The 15,218-nt window shown below is 43.7% G+C and overlaps 1 protein-coding gene across 4 annotated transcripts in view; it reads left to right on the top strand.

Moving 5' to 3' along the window:
* PLCB1 (phospholipase C beta 1) overlaps positions 1–15,218 on the top strand; it is a 317,877-nt gene that overhangs the window by 254,207 nt on the left and 48,452 nt on the right. For all 4 annotated transcript variants that reach the window (XM_050316645.1, XM_050316644.1, XM_050316647.1 and 1 more), the window contains exons 24-31: positions 2,060–2,192; positions 2,975–3,028; positions 4,431–4,650; positions 7,751–7,928; positions 9,852–9,928; positions 10,020–10,109; positions 11,631–11,688; positions 12,753–12,839. In XM_050316645.1, the coding sequence (XP_050172602.1) occupies positions 2,060–2,192; positions 2,975–3,028; positions 4,431–4,650; positions 7,751–7,928; positions 9,852–9,928; positions 10,020–10,109; positions 11,631–11,688; positions 12,753–12,839 (897 nt within the window). The remainder of the gene's footprint in view (positions 1–2,059; positions 2,193–2,974; positions 3,029–4,430; positions 4,651–7,750; positions 7,929–9,851; positions 9,929–10,019; positions 10,110–11,630; positions 11,689–12,752; positions 12,840–15,218) is intronic.

Below are 15,218 nucleotides of genomic sequence, written 5' to 3'. Positions count from 1 at the left end.
GCATCTTTTCTCTATTTCTTTGCAAATTTCCCAGCATTCAGTGTAACAGGAATTCTTCCTTTACCCTTCTGGTCAGTTCTTGCTTTCCAGGCTGGCTTTGGAGCAGCTGTTCTTGGAGAATGGCAGCATGTTAATTAATACCTGTGGTATTTTGCATGTTAATAGCTGTGGGGTTTGGACCTTTACCTGTATTTGTCTGAATACTTTGTCAATCCTCAAGAGCATATGGGTAGTCTTGTGTTCCCCTGCCTGCTGCCCTTTACAGACATGGGGTATGTCTCTTCCTGCTCAGTAAATACTCTGTATTGCAAAGGACGTGGCAAAGTGTGGAATGGAAACAGCTGCTGAGAATATTGGAAGTATAAATTAAAAGGTCTGGGTTACATCATGTTTTAAAAAGGGCCTGAAACATTCTCCACCAAGGAAAAATCATGTTTACTTTGGCATTCGGTGTGGTGAATTATGAGAAGAGAAAGTGCTTTTTAATGCGATTAGACTGCTTGATGTAGTGAAAATTACTCTTTATTCACTCCGTGATCGTGTCTCACATTTCTGCTTTGGTTTCTGAAAACAGCTGTTTCATGTCCCAAACTGACAGGCTGCATCAATAGTTTCTCAACAAGCTGTGATGCAGCATTTTGCAGCACACACAAACCTAGTCTCAAGATAATACCCCCTTTCTCAGGCAGTGGCTTTTGCGGCACAGACCTGCCAGAGGGCAGAAATTCCAGCTTTATTTGTATTAAATGTTGATGATCTAAGTATTGTTTTTATTAAACTAATGAATTGCAGCCTGTGAGGGGTATTTTAAGGAGAATTAAGGGGGATAACCATGTCTGAGTGTGTTTGTCACAGCTACAGCTTTTGCCAGTCACACTTCCTCTGTCTTAAATGTTGGCTAGATCATTTTTCCCATATTTTACTGCAGTTCTTCCTGCTTGATATAAATGAAGTCGTTGGCACTGTATTTCAGTTGTATCAGTTGTCTCTCCTGTAATTTTGGTAGAAGTCAGCTGTTGAGACAGACATAATTTTGCAGTGGTGCAGTGTGCTGTCAGGGCCAGGCTGAAGGGAACCAGCAGCAGGAGCAGTGAGGCCGGAATGCATTTTGCCTCAGCTGATGCAGTGCAGGCTGATATTTTGCAAAGTGTGGAGTGAGCACAGGGGGGAAAAACAACAACTGTGGTGTCCTGCCCCTGCATGTAACGTGATTGCCATCAAAGAGTGAAATGGAAGCAGCTGAGGGAACAAATCCAAAAGTGCCCTGAGGACACCATGGCAACTGGCCCCTCGCAGGGACAGCGGGAAGCAGGGCCTGGCCATTTCCGAATCAAAATTGCTTTGAATGACCTTCTGTTTGCTCAGTGCTGGGGGCCTGCTTAAAACCTCGTGGTCACAAGGGCAACTGTAAGATGATCAGTGTGTAGTGCTGAAAGCCTGAGCCTTTAGGAGACTGGAGAGAAGGGAAAGAGCGTGGAAAATATGCTTAAATATTTGGATACCGCAGATGCATTCATGCAGCAGGATGGAGGTACTGTTTACATATTATCCTTGGAGTGTAATTACAAGAATGTGGGATCTTGGGAATCAGAAGTATGCCTCTGTCCTGGAAGAATGGTGATTAATGGTAGTGCTGTGTCTATCTATGAAATTTGAAACGTTATTTTGTGCACACGTTTTGTTCAGAGCAGGGATTTGAGCAGCGTTTTCCTGCCAGCACTACATTATTTCTAGGAAGATTTTATGGCAGGGAACAGTGCCTTTCAATAAAATAGGGGTTTCACATCTGGTGCAGCTCATGTATACTGTACTGAACAACATCCCTGATGAGTTATATCCACTTAAAACTCTTTTTCAGAATAAAACATGCTCTATTTCTTCTTGAAATTCACCCTGCAGAAACGAGCCACCTGGGTTACCGTGGCTTTTAAGGATATCTTTTTTTGTTGTTTTCTTTTAGGTGTAACATTTACAGAATTTTACATTTTAAGAAGTAGATCTGCAAATAAATGAAGTCTGTTGGTTGGGGAGAATAATGTAAATCGTTGTATATTTTCAGATTGACCACGGAGATGCACCGTCTGAAGCTAACAGTGAACCAAGGCCAACACCAGCAGAGAATGGAGTAAATTACACAGCCTCTCTTACACCGAAACCAGCAACTCAGGTTGTCCACAGCCAGCCAGCACCAGGTAAAAAGGAACAATTTTACGAGGGCTTTGTGTTTGAAGAACAAAGGGGCTGTTGTGTGTGTTTGGTTTGGTCGGATAAAATAGGTAGAAACCTTGCCACCACTTTTCTGTGCTGTTAGGGCTGGTCTTCTTCAGATACACAAACATCTTCTACCTAAGGGTTGCTTTTGTGGTGAAACTGAAGTTCTTGACAAGCAAGAAAACATGCTGGGATTTTGTTGTTGTCGTTGTTGTTGCAAGTGCAGGAATCTCTTGGATTGTTTTTACGAATCTACCTAATTTATGCACGTAATTACATCTTGCTGCACACACAGAGAAACAGTCCTGGGTTTTCTATGGACAAACCTCCTATAACAAATGCTTGTCAAACCACAGTGCTTGTAATGTTATGCCTGCAGTCTCCATGGGCTTGGCCTAACTGACTTCCAAGGAGCTGGATCCTTCCTGTGCATAGAAGTTTTGCACTGACCTCCTAATGCAGGGCACTCGTACTGTCAGCCTAGTGCCCCTTAAACGACTCGTGGGAGGCAGTTCAGTGGCATCCCCCTTATAAATAAACCAGCAAAGCTCAGCTGGGTTTTTGGAAGGTCACCTTTTCATGTGGCTTCACAGGGTTTTGTTGTTTTCCAGCTCAAGGTGTGTTTTCTCCAATGGTTAATAAATGCCCATGTCAGTGTGTGTGTCCTGTGTCACCTGCCACGTTGTAACACCCGCTCAAGCAGCACAATAATGGCTGTTGTTGTACAGGAATTGGAATCACTCATCTCTTTTTTTACCTCCAGGTTCGGTGAAAGCGCCTGCAAAGACAGAAGATCTTATCCAGAGTGTCCTCACAGGTAATAAACACACAGGTCACACTGCATGAATGACGTGCTTTTTTGTCAAGAAAACGTGGTTTTTATGGAATAGGCCCCCGGCTTAGGCATTTCTTTGGGCAGTTAGGACTGCAGTAACTCCTAGAAAATGTACATGCCATGTTTCCTTCCTGAGATTGGAAGTTATTAAATGTTTGAGCACATTTCGTGAGACTGGGTGCCAGCAGGGAATTTTTTTAAAATATCCCACTGTTGTAGTTTCACAAGCACCATGTTACCATCTAGTGCAGACAAAAGACCAGCATTATTCTGAGAACAGAAGCTAAATTTTTCCTGACTATAGTGAATAGGAATGAAACCATTTTATCTTCATTAGCCTTGCAGTGTTCCCAGTGCTCCTACAATGCTGAAAATTACCATTTCATTGAGCAAACTGGCCTGCCAGTTACATGGGGCCCTATGGTTCAACTGGGAGTCGTGTCCTCCCGCTTGGAGTTAGTTTAGATTGCAAAGCCCATAAATCAGTTGATTTTATAGTTGTTCTTCCACATTAGAACCCACTCCATGGCCAAATCCTGTGCAGACCTACCTTTAGGTGTGGAAAACAGGTAAGACGTGATATTCTGTGTGTCGGTTGCCTCTTACTCAGTCTCCCTCACGTGCAGTAGAAAGAGCCTGGCCTAGAGTGTGGGAGCACGTGCTGGCTTCCCACAACCCATCTGCTGTCTGGGGAGGGATCTCCAGCCTGCCTTTTGCAGAGCTGCGAGCCCAGATGGTGCAGGTCATCGCTCCTTCAGGCCCTTGGTGGTTTTGAATTCTGCTCTGGGGTGAGCTCAGCATTCAGCCACCAGTCCTTCGCTGGGCTGGCAGCCAGGGGGCTCTGACTCTTCTGAGGCAGAGTCTCCACCACAAGAGAAGTGAAGTCTCTCCCAAGATTCCCTGGGGATCCTGGGACAGATGCCTCCAGTCAGTGCCCAGGTAGAGGCAGGAGAGCAGGGGGGTGAGGGGGGTTTAGGCATCAACATGTTATGGGGCCCATCCTGAGGGAAGGGAGACTTGAAGTGTTGGGACAGCAGGTACAGAAAGGATCTGTGGTCATATCCTGTGCAAGATCACATTTTTATATGTTGGGCTGATGAAAATCTCTAGCATCTGAAAAGGGCTTGAGGAAAGAAAGCAGAAGGATTTTATTTTGCTACACTTCTTGGTGTTCTAAATTTTCATCTCTCTTCTCGCTCATATCAGTTAAATTTGCCACAGTGTTTTCAGTCCAGTGACCTTATTTCCAGCTAAATCTCCTCAGTTAGTTTATGCTGCCATTTCATTTAGCCACAGTGGACAAGCTTTGTTTCATTCCTGGCTTCAGTGATTGAAATCATGCATTGTTAGGAAATTGAAGTGGCTTTTGTTTTTGTCGTTGTAGAAGTGGAAGCACAGACTATTGAGGAGCTGAAACAGCAGAAGGCTTTTGTTAAGCTTCAGAAGAAGCACTACAAGGAAATGAAGGACCTTGTGAAGAGGCACCACAAGAAAACCACCGACCTCATCAAAGAACACACTGCAAAGTATAACGAAATCCAAAATGACTACCTGAGGAGGAGAGCAGTTTTAGAGAAAACAGCAAAAAGAGACAGCAAGAAAAGGTATGTCAAACAGCTTTCCTCATCTTGGTATTAGGGGTCTTTACTCCAGTCTTCTTTTGTAGTAGACAGTAAATGGAGGTGACACAAGAGCACAGAAAAAATCAAAAGCAGCAAGATTGCTAGTTAAAGGGGATGAGAGCCTTGGAAAAAAACTCATGATAGAGCAGAGGGCATCAGATGTGGAAATTAAGATCTGACTACTGTTTAAATCATGATTGATCCAGAACACTTGGGGAATCTCCTAAAGACTGCTTGGCTGTGCTTCTGCATGCACACTCCTTCTGTGCTCTCTCTTTCTTCAAGCCTTGCATCACCCTGTCCCTCTGTGTGTTTGATACGATTTTTATATTTTTGGTTTAGATAATAATAAGAAATGAGAGTTGTATTTACCATTATCAGTTTGAAATGCAAAGACTGCAGTGACTTACTAATCTTCACACAGTTATTGCCTTGTTCTTATGATAAGGGACTGTGTATTAATAGATTTCAATTCTTAACTCCTGGCAAAACATGCACACACATAGATCCAATCGGTGTCTGATACTCTTGCAGTTGAATTTTTGTTTCTCCCATTGGTGCATCATTCTTGTTTTAACATCATTTATTTTTTGTAGTAATTAGATAAGCACAGAAAAGTCCTTTAACTTTTATAGGAAGCTGATATAGCTGCAGTTCTGAAATATGAAGACATTGAATAAAAAAAAAAATTACTGATACTTTTTGGTAGGAGATCATCAGAGAAAAAAGCTGCAAGCGTGGTCTGGCTGCCAAGCTTGTTGATAGTCCCTCTAAATGTAAGTGACTGGGATTCAGGCCATAACTTGTCCCTAGGCAGGAGCTTATTATTTAAGCTCTACTGATGACAGAATGTCATTGGGCTTAATAAGAGCTTGACACTCATAATATATCTATGTTCAGCTGGCTTTAACTGTTGCCAGTTCTCAGGCTTCCAGGTTCTATACTGGAGTTTAATAGACTCCCTTAATGACTGGTTGTGAACTGCAGGCACAGGGATGTTTTATCCTCCGCGTTTTCCATCACCAAAGTGTTGTGGCAGGCAAAACAACGTCACGTTTCTCCTCTCTCTACCATATTCAGTTCACATGTAAGCAGAAAATCAAACTGAATAAGTGAAATGACTCATTTATCTCTGAGCAAAAAAGGATTTTGTTGGGTTTTTTTTTTTAATTTATTGTGTTATGATCTGATCATAAATCATTCATGGTATCAGGCAGTAAAGCCCTGCAGTTCTAGTCCCTGGAGCTGTCACAGGGGTTTCAGAGACGTGAAGTTTCATGGGCAGGTACAGAGAAGTCTGAAGGTTAAAAAAACAGAGGTTACATTTTGAAAAGGCAGGAGTACATCTGTAGGGGTTTTCAAACCTGCAGGTACAGCAGCCTTCTCATGGAATCCTGCACCCCAAGGAGAAAGGAGTATTTTTATCACTTTAAATTATTACTGAAGGTATTTGCCTGTAACTGCAAAGTATAAACCATGAGTTCCTCAAGAGTACCTGTATCAGACAGCCATGAAAACGCGTTGTTTCTGCTCACAAGCAATCTGTGCTTCATACCCTTGTCTAAAACTGAGCCAGGATTCAGTAAACTCAATGTCTGCAGGAAGTCTGAAGTATTTATTTATCCACGCACACAAGTGTTTTGTTGCTGTTGTTCTGAAGTCCCTTTAGTGATCATGTCTTGTAAAAAACAGCATTTGAGCCAGGGTTTAGAAATAGGCCTTAATTCTTTCTCCCAAATACACGAGGAATGTCAGCTTTAAAATGTGTAATGGCATAATACAGTGATTGTAATATTCATTAATGCTGTCTTCTGGCTCTGGAATATTGAAATTCCCCTCACCTATCACAATGACACCACTTAACCTCTTAGCAGAATATTCAAATACAGTAAAAATACAAGAAATAAAACGAGGCTACCTTGGGGTTTGTGTCCTCGGGCCGCTGGAAGCAGATTCCCATTATTTCAGTTGGAGCCCCTCTAATTGACAGCAGCTGCACACTCGAACCTGGCAGAGAGGAGAGAGGCAGCCAGTGTGGCAAGTTCTCTGCACTGTAATCCCTGCACATTTCTGAGCAGCAAACTCATTTTTCTCCCGGTGTCAGCCCCCTCTGTTCAAGGGTTTGTTGTTCTGTCCATCTCCTGCGCTGTTCTGACGTTTCCCAGGCAACTGATGTAACACCTGAGCACGGCAGCAAACACAGCAGCAGAGCAGGCACACGGCATAATCTTGGTTTTGGATGTATTTTTCTCGGGTTTGGTTTGGTGCTGGCCTGAGAGTGACACTGGTTTTGCTGCTTGTTTTCCTCTTGAGCAGTCTAGTGCCCTCACGCCTTCTTTCACCGTTGCATCTCCCCTTCCTTCTGCCTTAAGGAAGAATAAAATGTACCCAAACTGTTCCTTAGTGTTGCTTTTGAGCTCCCTTCACGTGTTTTCCCTTTGCTCCTGCGTGTTGCCCATCTGAGGTTTGCTCCCCACTGGGGTGTTCGCTTTCCTTCCTAAGTCAGCAAATCCACAGAGCCCCTTTCCTCTGTGTGCACCATGCGTGGCATTTCCTGAAGGGGGGACAGAATACCAAATAAAGGGACCTTCCTGCCATTTTAAGCGTTTTATAAATGCAGATGTAGAGCTGGGCTTTTAAATTTATTGCTCTGAGAGCAGGCGAGGATGACTCAGTTTCCAAAATACTTTGCATGCACCGTTTCTGCTGAAGGCTGTGCAGCTTTGAAGTTCAGGTTACGTGACTGGAAGTGGATAAACAAGTTCCATGAGCATCTGTTTATGGGAAATCTTGGCAGTATAGCTAATTTATACTAAGTCTGGGTGACAGCACCGTGGTGGGTCAGTAAAATAAGGTTTAAAAGTGATGGCCATCCTGTTAATAAATTGCTAATATTGTGTTTTCCCTAAAAGATTAAATTATTGGACTTCCTAGGTCTAAAATCATGTATGTTGTGGTGCTGAGGAAATTATTAATGGGATATTTATAAACATCAGCTTTAAATACGAGGTGTAGATATGGGGCAGAGTGTCCATGCCTTGTGACTGAGACCTCAGGGGGTTGGTTGTGTGTGCCTTTGCAGGTCTGAGACGGGCAGCCCGGACCACAGTTCAAGTATTGAGCAGGAATTGGCTGCCCTGGACTCTGAAATGACCCAGAAGCTCGTGGAGCTGAAGGAGAAGCAACAGCAGCAGCTGCTGAACCTGCGCCAGGAGCAGTATTACAGTGAGAAGTACCAGAAACGGGAGCACATTAAGCTGGTACGTTTGTCACTGCTCTGCTTTCCTTCAACCAGCCCAGGCTGAGCAGCGAGGGCAGCGCGAGGCAGGGAGATGGAGCTTCCTCGGGTCACTCTGTCACTGACACCTCCAGCAGCTTGCAAGGCTTTGCACGGAAGGCAGAGAGGCAGCAGGGTTGTTACTGCCTCTGGTTACATAACTCTGTTTGCTGCAGCTCTTGGGCGATGATCCTGGGTTTTGTACAACACACAGCGAGGCAGGATTAGCTGGAAAATAAATTGAAGCGCCATGAAAATAAATAAACGAGAAGAGATTCAAACGTTCCCCAGGACAGAGAGTCGTGCCAAGGAGTGTTCCTGTTGCAGATGAATGCTCTGAGGGGATGCAGGACATAATCTGTGTATGGTGAAGAAATATTTTGTGTCCATTAGTCCAAGTCAGCCTGTGTTTTTACAGCTGGAGTTTGGCTGACAGCTACAGCAGGATCATAGGCCCTCTGAGCTGAAATAGAGAGCCTTGGGCAGATGGCAGCTGATGCTAATGGATATTCTTAGGCAGAAAAGAATATTTTTGAAGGATGTTATGGGAGTGCAAACTGTTTCTCAACTCCAGACAATCCTCTCTCACAGTTTTTTCGATTACCTGATGTTTTGCCTCGGTACTGTTGGCTGAAGGGATTTGTCTGCTCTGCCCTGACATCCAAAAAGAGCAGGTCAGAGGAGCAAAGTGTGTGGATAGGGCTCAGCAGGGCCTTTGCACAAATTCAAGTGACAGTCTGCAGCTCAGAGATTATAATTTTTATAAAAATGCACCATTCTGGACCCACATAGTTGGGCTTATATTGTAAGGTAACTCATTTCTCTTTCCAAAATGGGAAATGGCCTTTCTCAAAAGCAAAGTTACATTTTTGGCACTATCCAGGCAGGCAGTGTCAGACTAAATTCGTATTTTAGCACAGAACTCTCAGGCAGTTTTCCCTCTGAACTGTGCAGGAGTTAATATTCCAATTAAAATTTGCCTTGCAGCGGAGAGATTCTCTCTGGTATCTTTCTTTTAGAGTTGAACCTATTGTCAGTACCTTTATTCTTTTATTTAAGGAATGAAAAGCTGAATCTGACCACCTATTATTATTATACGTTCCTGGCTCATAACCCTGGGAGGGTTGTTTTACAGAATCAGACTTAAACTGGGGGGGGTGTGATTAAACCAACTTGGTCCCATTTCCCACTTTATTCACTGTTCATTGAAGTCGCCCACGAGCCCTGTCCACGTGTGCTCTCCCATCTGCATCCCCACCACAGGGATGGGACTTGCTTTGAGCTTTCAGCACGGATGAGATGGGACCCAGCACTGCACAGCAGATCCCAAACCAACCACTCAGATATTTTTGAACCCACGGTTCTGCTGGCAAAGTGCAGGCTGTGCTTCTCTGTGCTTAGCATGAGTTGTCGACAACCACCCGAGCTCCCCGAAATCCAGGCTATTGCACGTAGAAGCACTCCATGCAAGAGGAGTGTGCTCAGCACTCACTCAGAGAACCTCGACTGTTCGGTGACACGGGGATTCAGTCTGTAATTTGTGGTGTGTAAGTTCGGTTTGGGGACCACCTGTGAATTATCCACGGGCATTTCGATTCCTGGCAGAGGTGAAATCTGCAAAATGTGTTTTGGTTTTACATTTCAGTGTGGGGAAACTAAAGCACCCGGATGCACAGAGAAGCAGTGGGTTCTGTGGAGGTCGGGCCTGCACCAGCCTGGCTGAACTCCACCAGTTAGTAACGTGTTTACACTGATAAGAATGTGGACTGGCTTTGGATTGCCGGGAATTAATCTGGGAATGGCGTAACACTCTCTACTACAGACTTTTGAGGAAACCTGGATGCCTGTGTAGTATTTAGCTGAAAATACACATTTTTGTTTCTTGGCATGTTTGTTTTTTTTTTAGCTTATTCAGAAGCTGACAGATGTAGCAGAGGAGTGTCAGAACAACCAACTGAAGAAACTGAAGGAAACCTGTGAAAAGTAAGCGCTGTTCCCCTTCCCACTGATTGCTGCTCCGTGGGGGTTTGTTTAGATCCCTTCTTGAACTTGCCTTTGTTTTTTTATGCTTCAGAGAAAAGAAAGAACTGAAGAAAAAAATGGACAAGAAGAGGCAGGAGAAGATCACAGAAGCAAAGTCCAAGGATAAAAATCAAATGGAAGAGTAAGTATATCCCTGGATCGGTATTCTCGTAGGTTATGAGGAGGCCAAAGTTTTCACAACGGGAAAATCAGAGAAAGGACTGGACTTTTACTTGAGGAATATTTAAGGGCAGGTAAAAATACAAGAGGAACAAACAAAACAAAAAAAAGGAAAATCCAGAGTGTTTGGGTTTTACCATGTAACAAAGGCACAACTGTGTTTGGTTTTCCACAGGTAAAAAGCTTTCCCCAGGTTTTGGAGCCTCTCACCAGGGAATCTGTGTATTTGGTAACACTGAAAGGAGGTGAAGTGCTTCAGATAATTTCAGAATCAGTGCTATAGGATCTTAATAAACATGCTAGGAAAAAATATATCAAAAGGAGAATAATTGATTGGGGAAAAAGAGGAAGAAATACTTAATATGGTTAAAGCTGGTCAGGGGGCCTGGAATTCATATTAGAAAAAGGTAGTTGGGCATTACGGAAATGTTACAGCAGTAAAAAATCAATTGCAGCAGGAAATGATTTGCTGAGAGGTTAGTGGGACACTGGTGAGAAAGGCTTGGGAGCAGACAAGTAGCAGTTCTTTTTTGTTTTCCTTTCATTTTTTTTCTCATTCTTCCCAAGGGCTTTCCTTTGCCGGGCTTTTTAAAGGAGCCCTCGGGAAAGGTGAGATGGGAACGACATGGGAAACTGGGCTTTCCTCAGTCTGGGACACAGGTTGTCCTCATGCTGGCAGTGGGACAGGGAGTAGCAAGCCCTGGTGAATGCCATTCCAGTTACTCTGGCTCAGTTGTTGTTTATCTAAAGCTTTTTACTCACCTTTGGGAAAGGATTTTGCACAGAGATGATACATTGTATTAATTGTTCTCACCTAATTCTCCTTCATCCACTCAGGGCTGGTGTAACTGCCTAAACCCACCCCATTTTAGTGCCACCTGAACAGCAATTCGCTGGTCTTGACTGAGGCAATCAGGTTTTACAGTTCTGTCCTGAAACTGTTCAGCTGAAGTACCCACAGATTGTTATTTTGTGTGCTTTTATGTCTTATCTTCAGCCTTTGACGGATGGTTTCCGAATAACTGCCTCACAAAATGACTTAAAGCATTTCCTGCACGTTTATGTGGGCCCAAAGTCACGCGTGCCCTGCTCTCCGTGGGATCCTCGTCCCTGGCTGTCAGTAGCGGTCTCTGCTCTGGCAGAGGCTGTTCCTCTGCTCCACCAAGTGCCACAGCGTGGCACTGTGTGTCTGCTGATGGCTGCGTGTGCTGCCGGGCTGATTGGGAACACCACCACCGCCTGGGAAACGGCTCATCCTGGGGGAAAAGCCTGTCGAGGAGGAGCAGGGGCTTGTCCTGCAGGTCATGGGGGGAGTCTGAGCCCTTCCTGCATTAAAGGACACCTACAGGAAGCACACAAAAGCTGATTACTCAGGTCCCTGCATTCAGAACATGACCCTAATTAGATCACCGAGAGTTGAGGGGATTCAGATATTGGTGTGACGTTACTGACCACAGTCACTTGTTGGTTGCTCCCCCCACAGAGAGAAGACGGAAATGATCCGATCCTACATCCAGGAGGTGGTGCAGTACATAAAGAGGGTATGGCAGGCCATGTGTTTGTTTTCCATTCGTGGGGATAAAATGCCAGCTTTCATCTTTTAGGTGATATTAAACTGCAGATTTCAATCTTCTGCAGTTACTGATGTTTTACAGGTGCAGCGTAGACTTTTCTTCCCATTCCAGTTAAAGGAGAACTGGAATTTCAGACAGTTCTTCATTAATTATTAGTCAGTGTTTGAGTGATGTTGCCGAGAGAGGCAGATTTTAATACAATTTCATCTTTGAATATCCTTTGTGTATTCATGAAAAATATTACAATTTTTTTAATTGGTTGCCCTCTCTTTAAATGCAAAGATTGTATAAGGAACACTGAAAGTCAATGAACATTTAATTGCAGAGTATATTTTACCTTTAATTGGATTTGTACAGTTGCTGAAATGAGAAAAGCATTCTGTGAGCTCTGTAAACACAAATCAAAGGATTTCATTACAGGTGTTAGCTTTAAGCTTTTCTGAAGCTGTGGGTGGTTTACACTGGGCTGAAAGTGTGCACTGCAGTGTTTTGATGTGTGAAACCACTGTGAAACATACTCAGCTATTGAATTTTCTCTTAATTTCAGTGCACCCATAGTTCAGTTCAAAAGTTCATTTCTCTCAGGAAGGCCTTGATTTAGGAAGCCAGCTAAAGAATTAGCAAACTGAGCACGTTTAATTCCTGTTAGAGTTAATTCCATGTCTGAGTGCTTTATTACATGGGGCCCAGAATTGATCAGCGTGTTCATTTAGGACTCCAGTATGCAAATCCCCTCCTTCTGGGCAGGGTTCATCTCTCACAGCTTGAGTAAGAAAAGCTAAAGCAAAATAATTTTTAAAACTGCATTTTGCTTTTGGTAGCATTAGGAGTCAACAGTTAAGTCCTTTAGACATTTGTGGTTCTGAATCCCATGGGCAAAATCTGAGATACGTTGTGTAATTTTATATTGGAATTATTGATAGTTTTGATGATAACTTTCTAATTTTAATGGATGACAAGTTTGCTGGGAAAGAGGTGGGAAAGCGAGGATGTTCAATCTCTGAGACAAGCTCTCTGCTATTTTCCTACAGCTAGAAGATGCTCAGAGTAAAAGGCAGGAGAAACTGGTAGAGAAACACAAGGAGATCCGTCAGCAAATACTGGATGAGAAGCCTAAGGTAAAGAGTTTTTGAACATATGTTACACTGCTAAAAGTGTCCTTCAGGAAGGAAAAGTGTTCTTGCAGCAGGTAGGCTGATGTTTAAACATGAGAGGATCCATTCTCAGCCTCAAAGCCGTCGTCACTAATGTTCAGGGTGAGAAAAGTTAAGTGGCAGCCTGGTGTGGAGCACCACTCCGGCTGCAGATGTCAGGAACGGGGATTATTTTTTCAGCACTCGTGTTGCTAAAAAGCCTTCGGTGCAAGAGGTGCTCCTGGCCAGCAGAGTGTGCCCTTCCCTCCTCTGTGCCCCAGCGGCAGGGAAACAAAACACAGTTTACATGTGAAAAGAAAAAGAGATATCTCCTTAGCATGCTCGCCGCAGGTACTGGTGGTCGTTGATCATGGTGTATTTTTGTGCAAAACAACGAGCTTTTCGTGATAACTGTGCTTAATATTCTACATTGCTTGCTGGGTGTCCTGCCTTTGGTTTTGTGTGTTGCATCTACATGTGACATCTGAAATACAAGTTCTGATCTTTTCTGAAGCTGGTGGCAGTTCTACCCTCAAATTCAGTGGAGCGGGTTCAGAGCCCTCCACCTGTCCCTGATTTTGCTGTAGAGAGACCTAGGGAACTGTGTAATCAGACTTCCCTGCAGAGGGAGACTTGTTTGCAGCAGAGTTCATAGCCAAGTGTAATCCTTCACAGCCCATCATGTCATGTCTGCTTTCATTTCTTCTGCTCTCGCTCAGACTTGTGTCCTCAGCTTCACTTTTCATTTCTTGTCTGTGTCCACAGTCCTAATGTTTTTGTGCTTGTATTACAGCTGGAATTCTAGCACTGGGTGTGAATTAATCAGTGTTGTCATGTCATTCCTGTGAAATAGCCAGAGAATAAATTAGGCTAAGGTCAGAATAGCCAGCAGTTTGCAGTAGTTTGGAGAAATAAAAAAGTTTGCACTTCCAGTTTCCTACTCATCTTTTTTAAAATCATGTTCATAAATAAGGTGGAACTTTCTGATGTTGTAGGCATCTGGGTATAAAGACTATACATAATATTATGTTTTATATTTGGTACTGTAGGATCATGAGCTTCTCGGGCATGTGAACTGGAATTGAAATACTGGAATTTAAAATGCCAAAGAATAATCTGCAAGTGCTTCTAACGCTGGCTTGTCCTGAATACTTGAGCACTTGATTACTTCTCTTTGTGTCCTCTCTTTTATTCTTGGTTTTTTTGGTTCTTTTTAATTTACTGGTGCACTGAGGAGTAGTGCAGAGCACTGACAGTTTGTCACTGAGGACTTGAGTTATGTTTTGAAAGACTGTGCTGGACTGGTAGTGTAAGACTGTTCCATCAGCTGTGCACGTGCCAAGTGTGAGGTCATAGCACAGAGCAGCTCCAGATCCCTGTTTTCCCCTGGATCTGGCCACTGGTGAAAGCACTGCAGTGATCATCACTCTCCATCCCTGCTGAGACACCCTCTGCAGTAAATGTGCCTCCCAGGGCCTGGCTGCAGGGCTTTTGCTCCTTCCCCACACACTTGGCTGGATTTATGGTGGTGTGTGCCTCTTGCTTGCATGAGAGGATTTAGGGAAAACATAATTACTCATTTTATTAAGTCTCTTTTTATGTTTTGCTCCGTGTCCGTATTTCATATCCATATTTGCTTCCTTAGTGACAGGGCCTGTGATATAAAATAGATCAAATGATTTCCCAGCTGAGGAGAGCTGATGTATTTTGTGCAGGCAGCAGCTTTCCCGGGGGGCTGCTTTTTTAACAGCCCAGTCCCTCCTGCTTCAAACACCCACTAAAATTTATGCCAGCTGTGTTAAAAGGGTTTTCTGGCAGTATCAACTCAGCCCCAAACAAAGAGCTTAATATATTAAGAGGGAAAGAATTCTCAGTATTCTTCCCAATAATTCCACTGGAGACAGATTTGCCACCATCAGTCACTGCCTGCCATGAGGTTATTTATTCCTGACTCACAGTTTGCTGTGTTCTGACTTTGTGCACAGAGCTCTTCCCCAGCCAGGAAGAACGCTGTGTCACAGAGTGCTGCCAGCAGAGCTGCCACAACCACTCGGGTGTTGTTGGCCTTTCTCGGAGCAGGAGTTTGCAGCTTTCTCTCTTGTGCTGTATGGAGGCCACCAGAAGAAAACTTGCCTTGGAGTGCTGACATTTTACACAACAGTTTTTAGACGCTGCACAAACTGGATGCAAATTAGTTCCCTGTGCTGGAGGCAGAGATTTGGGTTTGTTTTTTTTGTTTAAAATACCGTGTGTTGAGATGAAAGTGCTCAACTCGGGACTGATTTACACCCTTCAACTCTGCCTCTCCCTCATATATGTCATTTCTTTTTAATGTTTGGATGTGAGACTGTTTTGCAGCTTTCA

The sequence above is a fragment of the Myiozetetes cayanensis genome, unplaced genomic scaffold (assembly GCF_022539395.1).
Source record: "Myiozetetes cayanensis isolate MyiCay16 unplaced genomic scaffold, myiCay2020 scf2-11, whole genome shotgun sequence".
Taxonomy (NCBI): domain Eukaryota; kingdom Metazoa; phylum Chordata; class Aves; order Passeriformes; family Tyrannidae; genus Myiozetetes; species Myiozetetes cayanensis.
The sequence above is the reverse complement of the archived record's forward strand: the minus strand, read 5'-3'. Positions and strand labels throughout refer to the sequence as shown.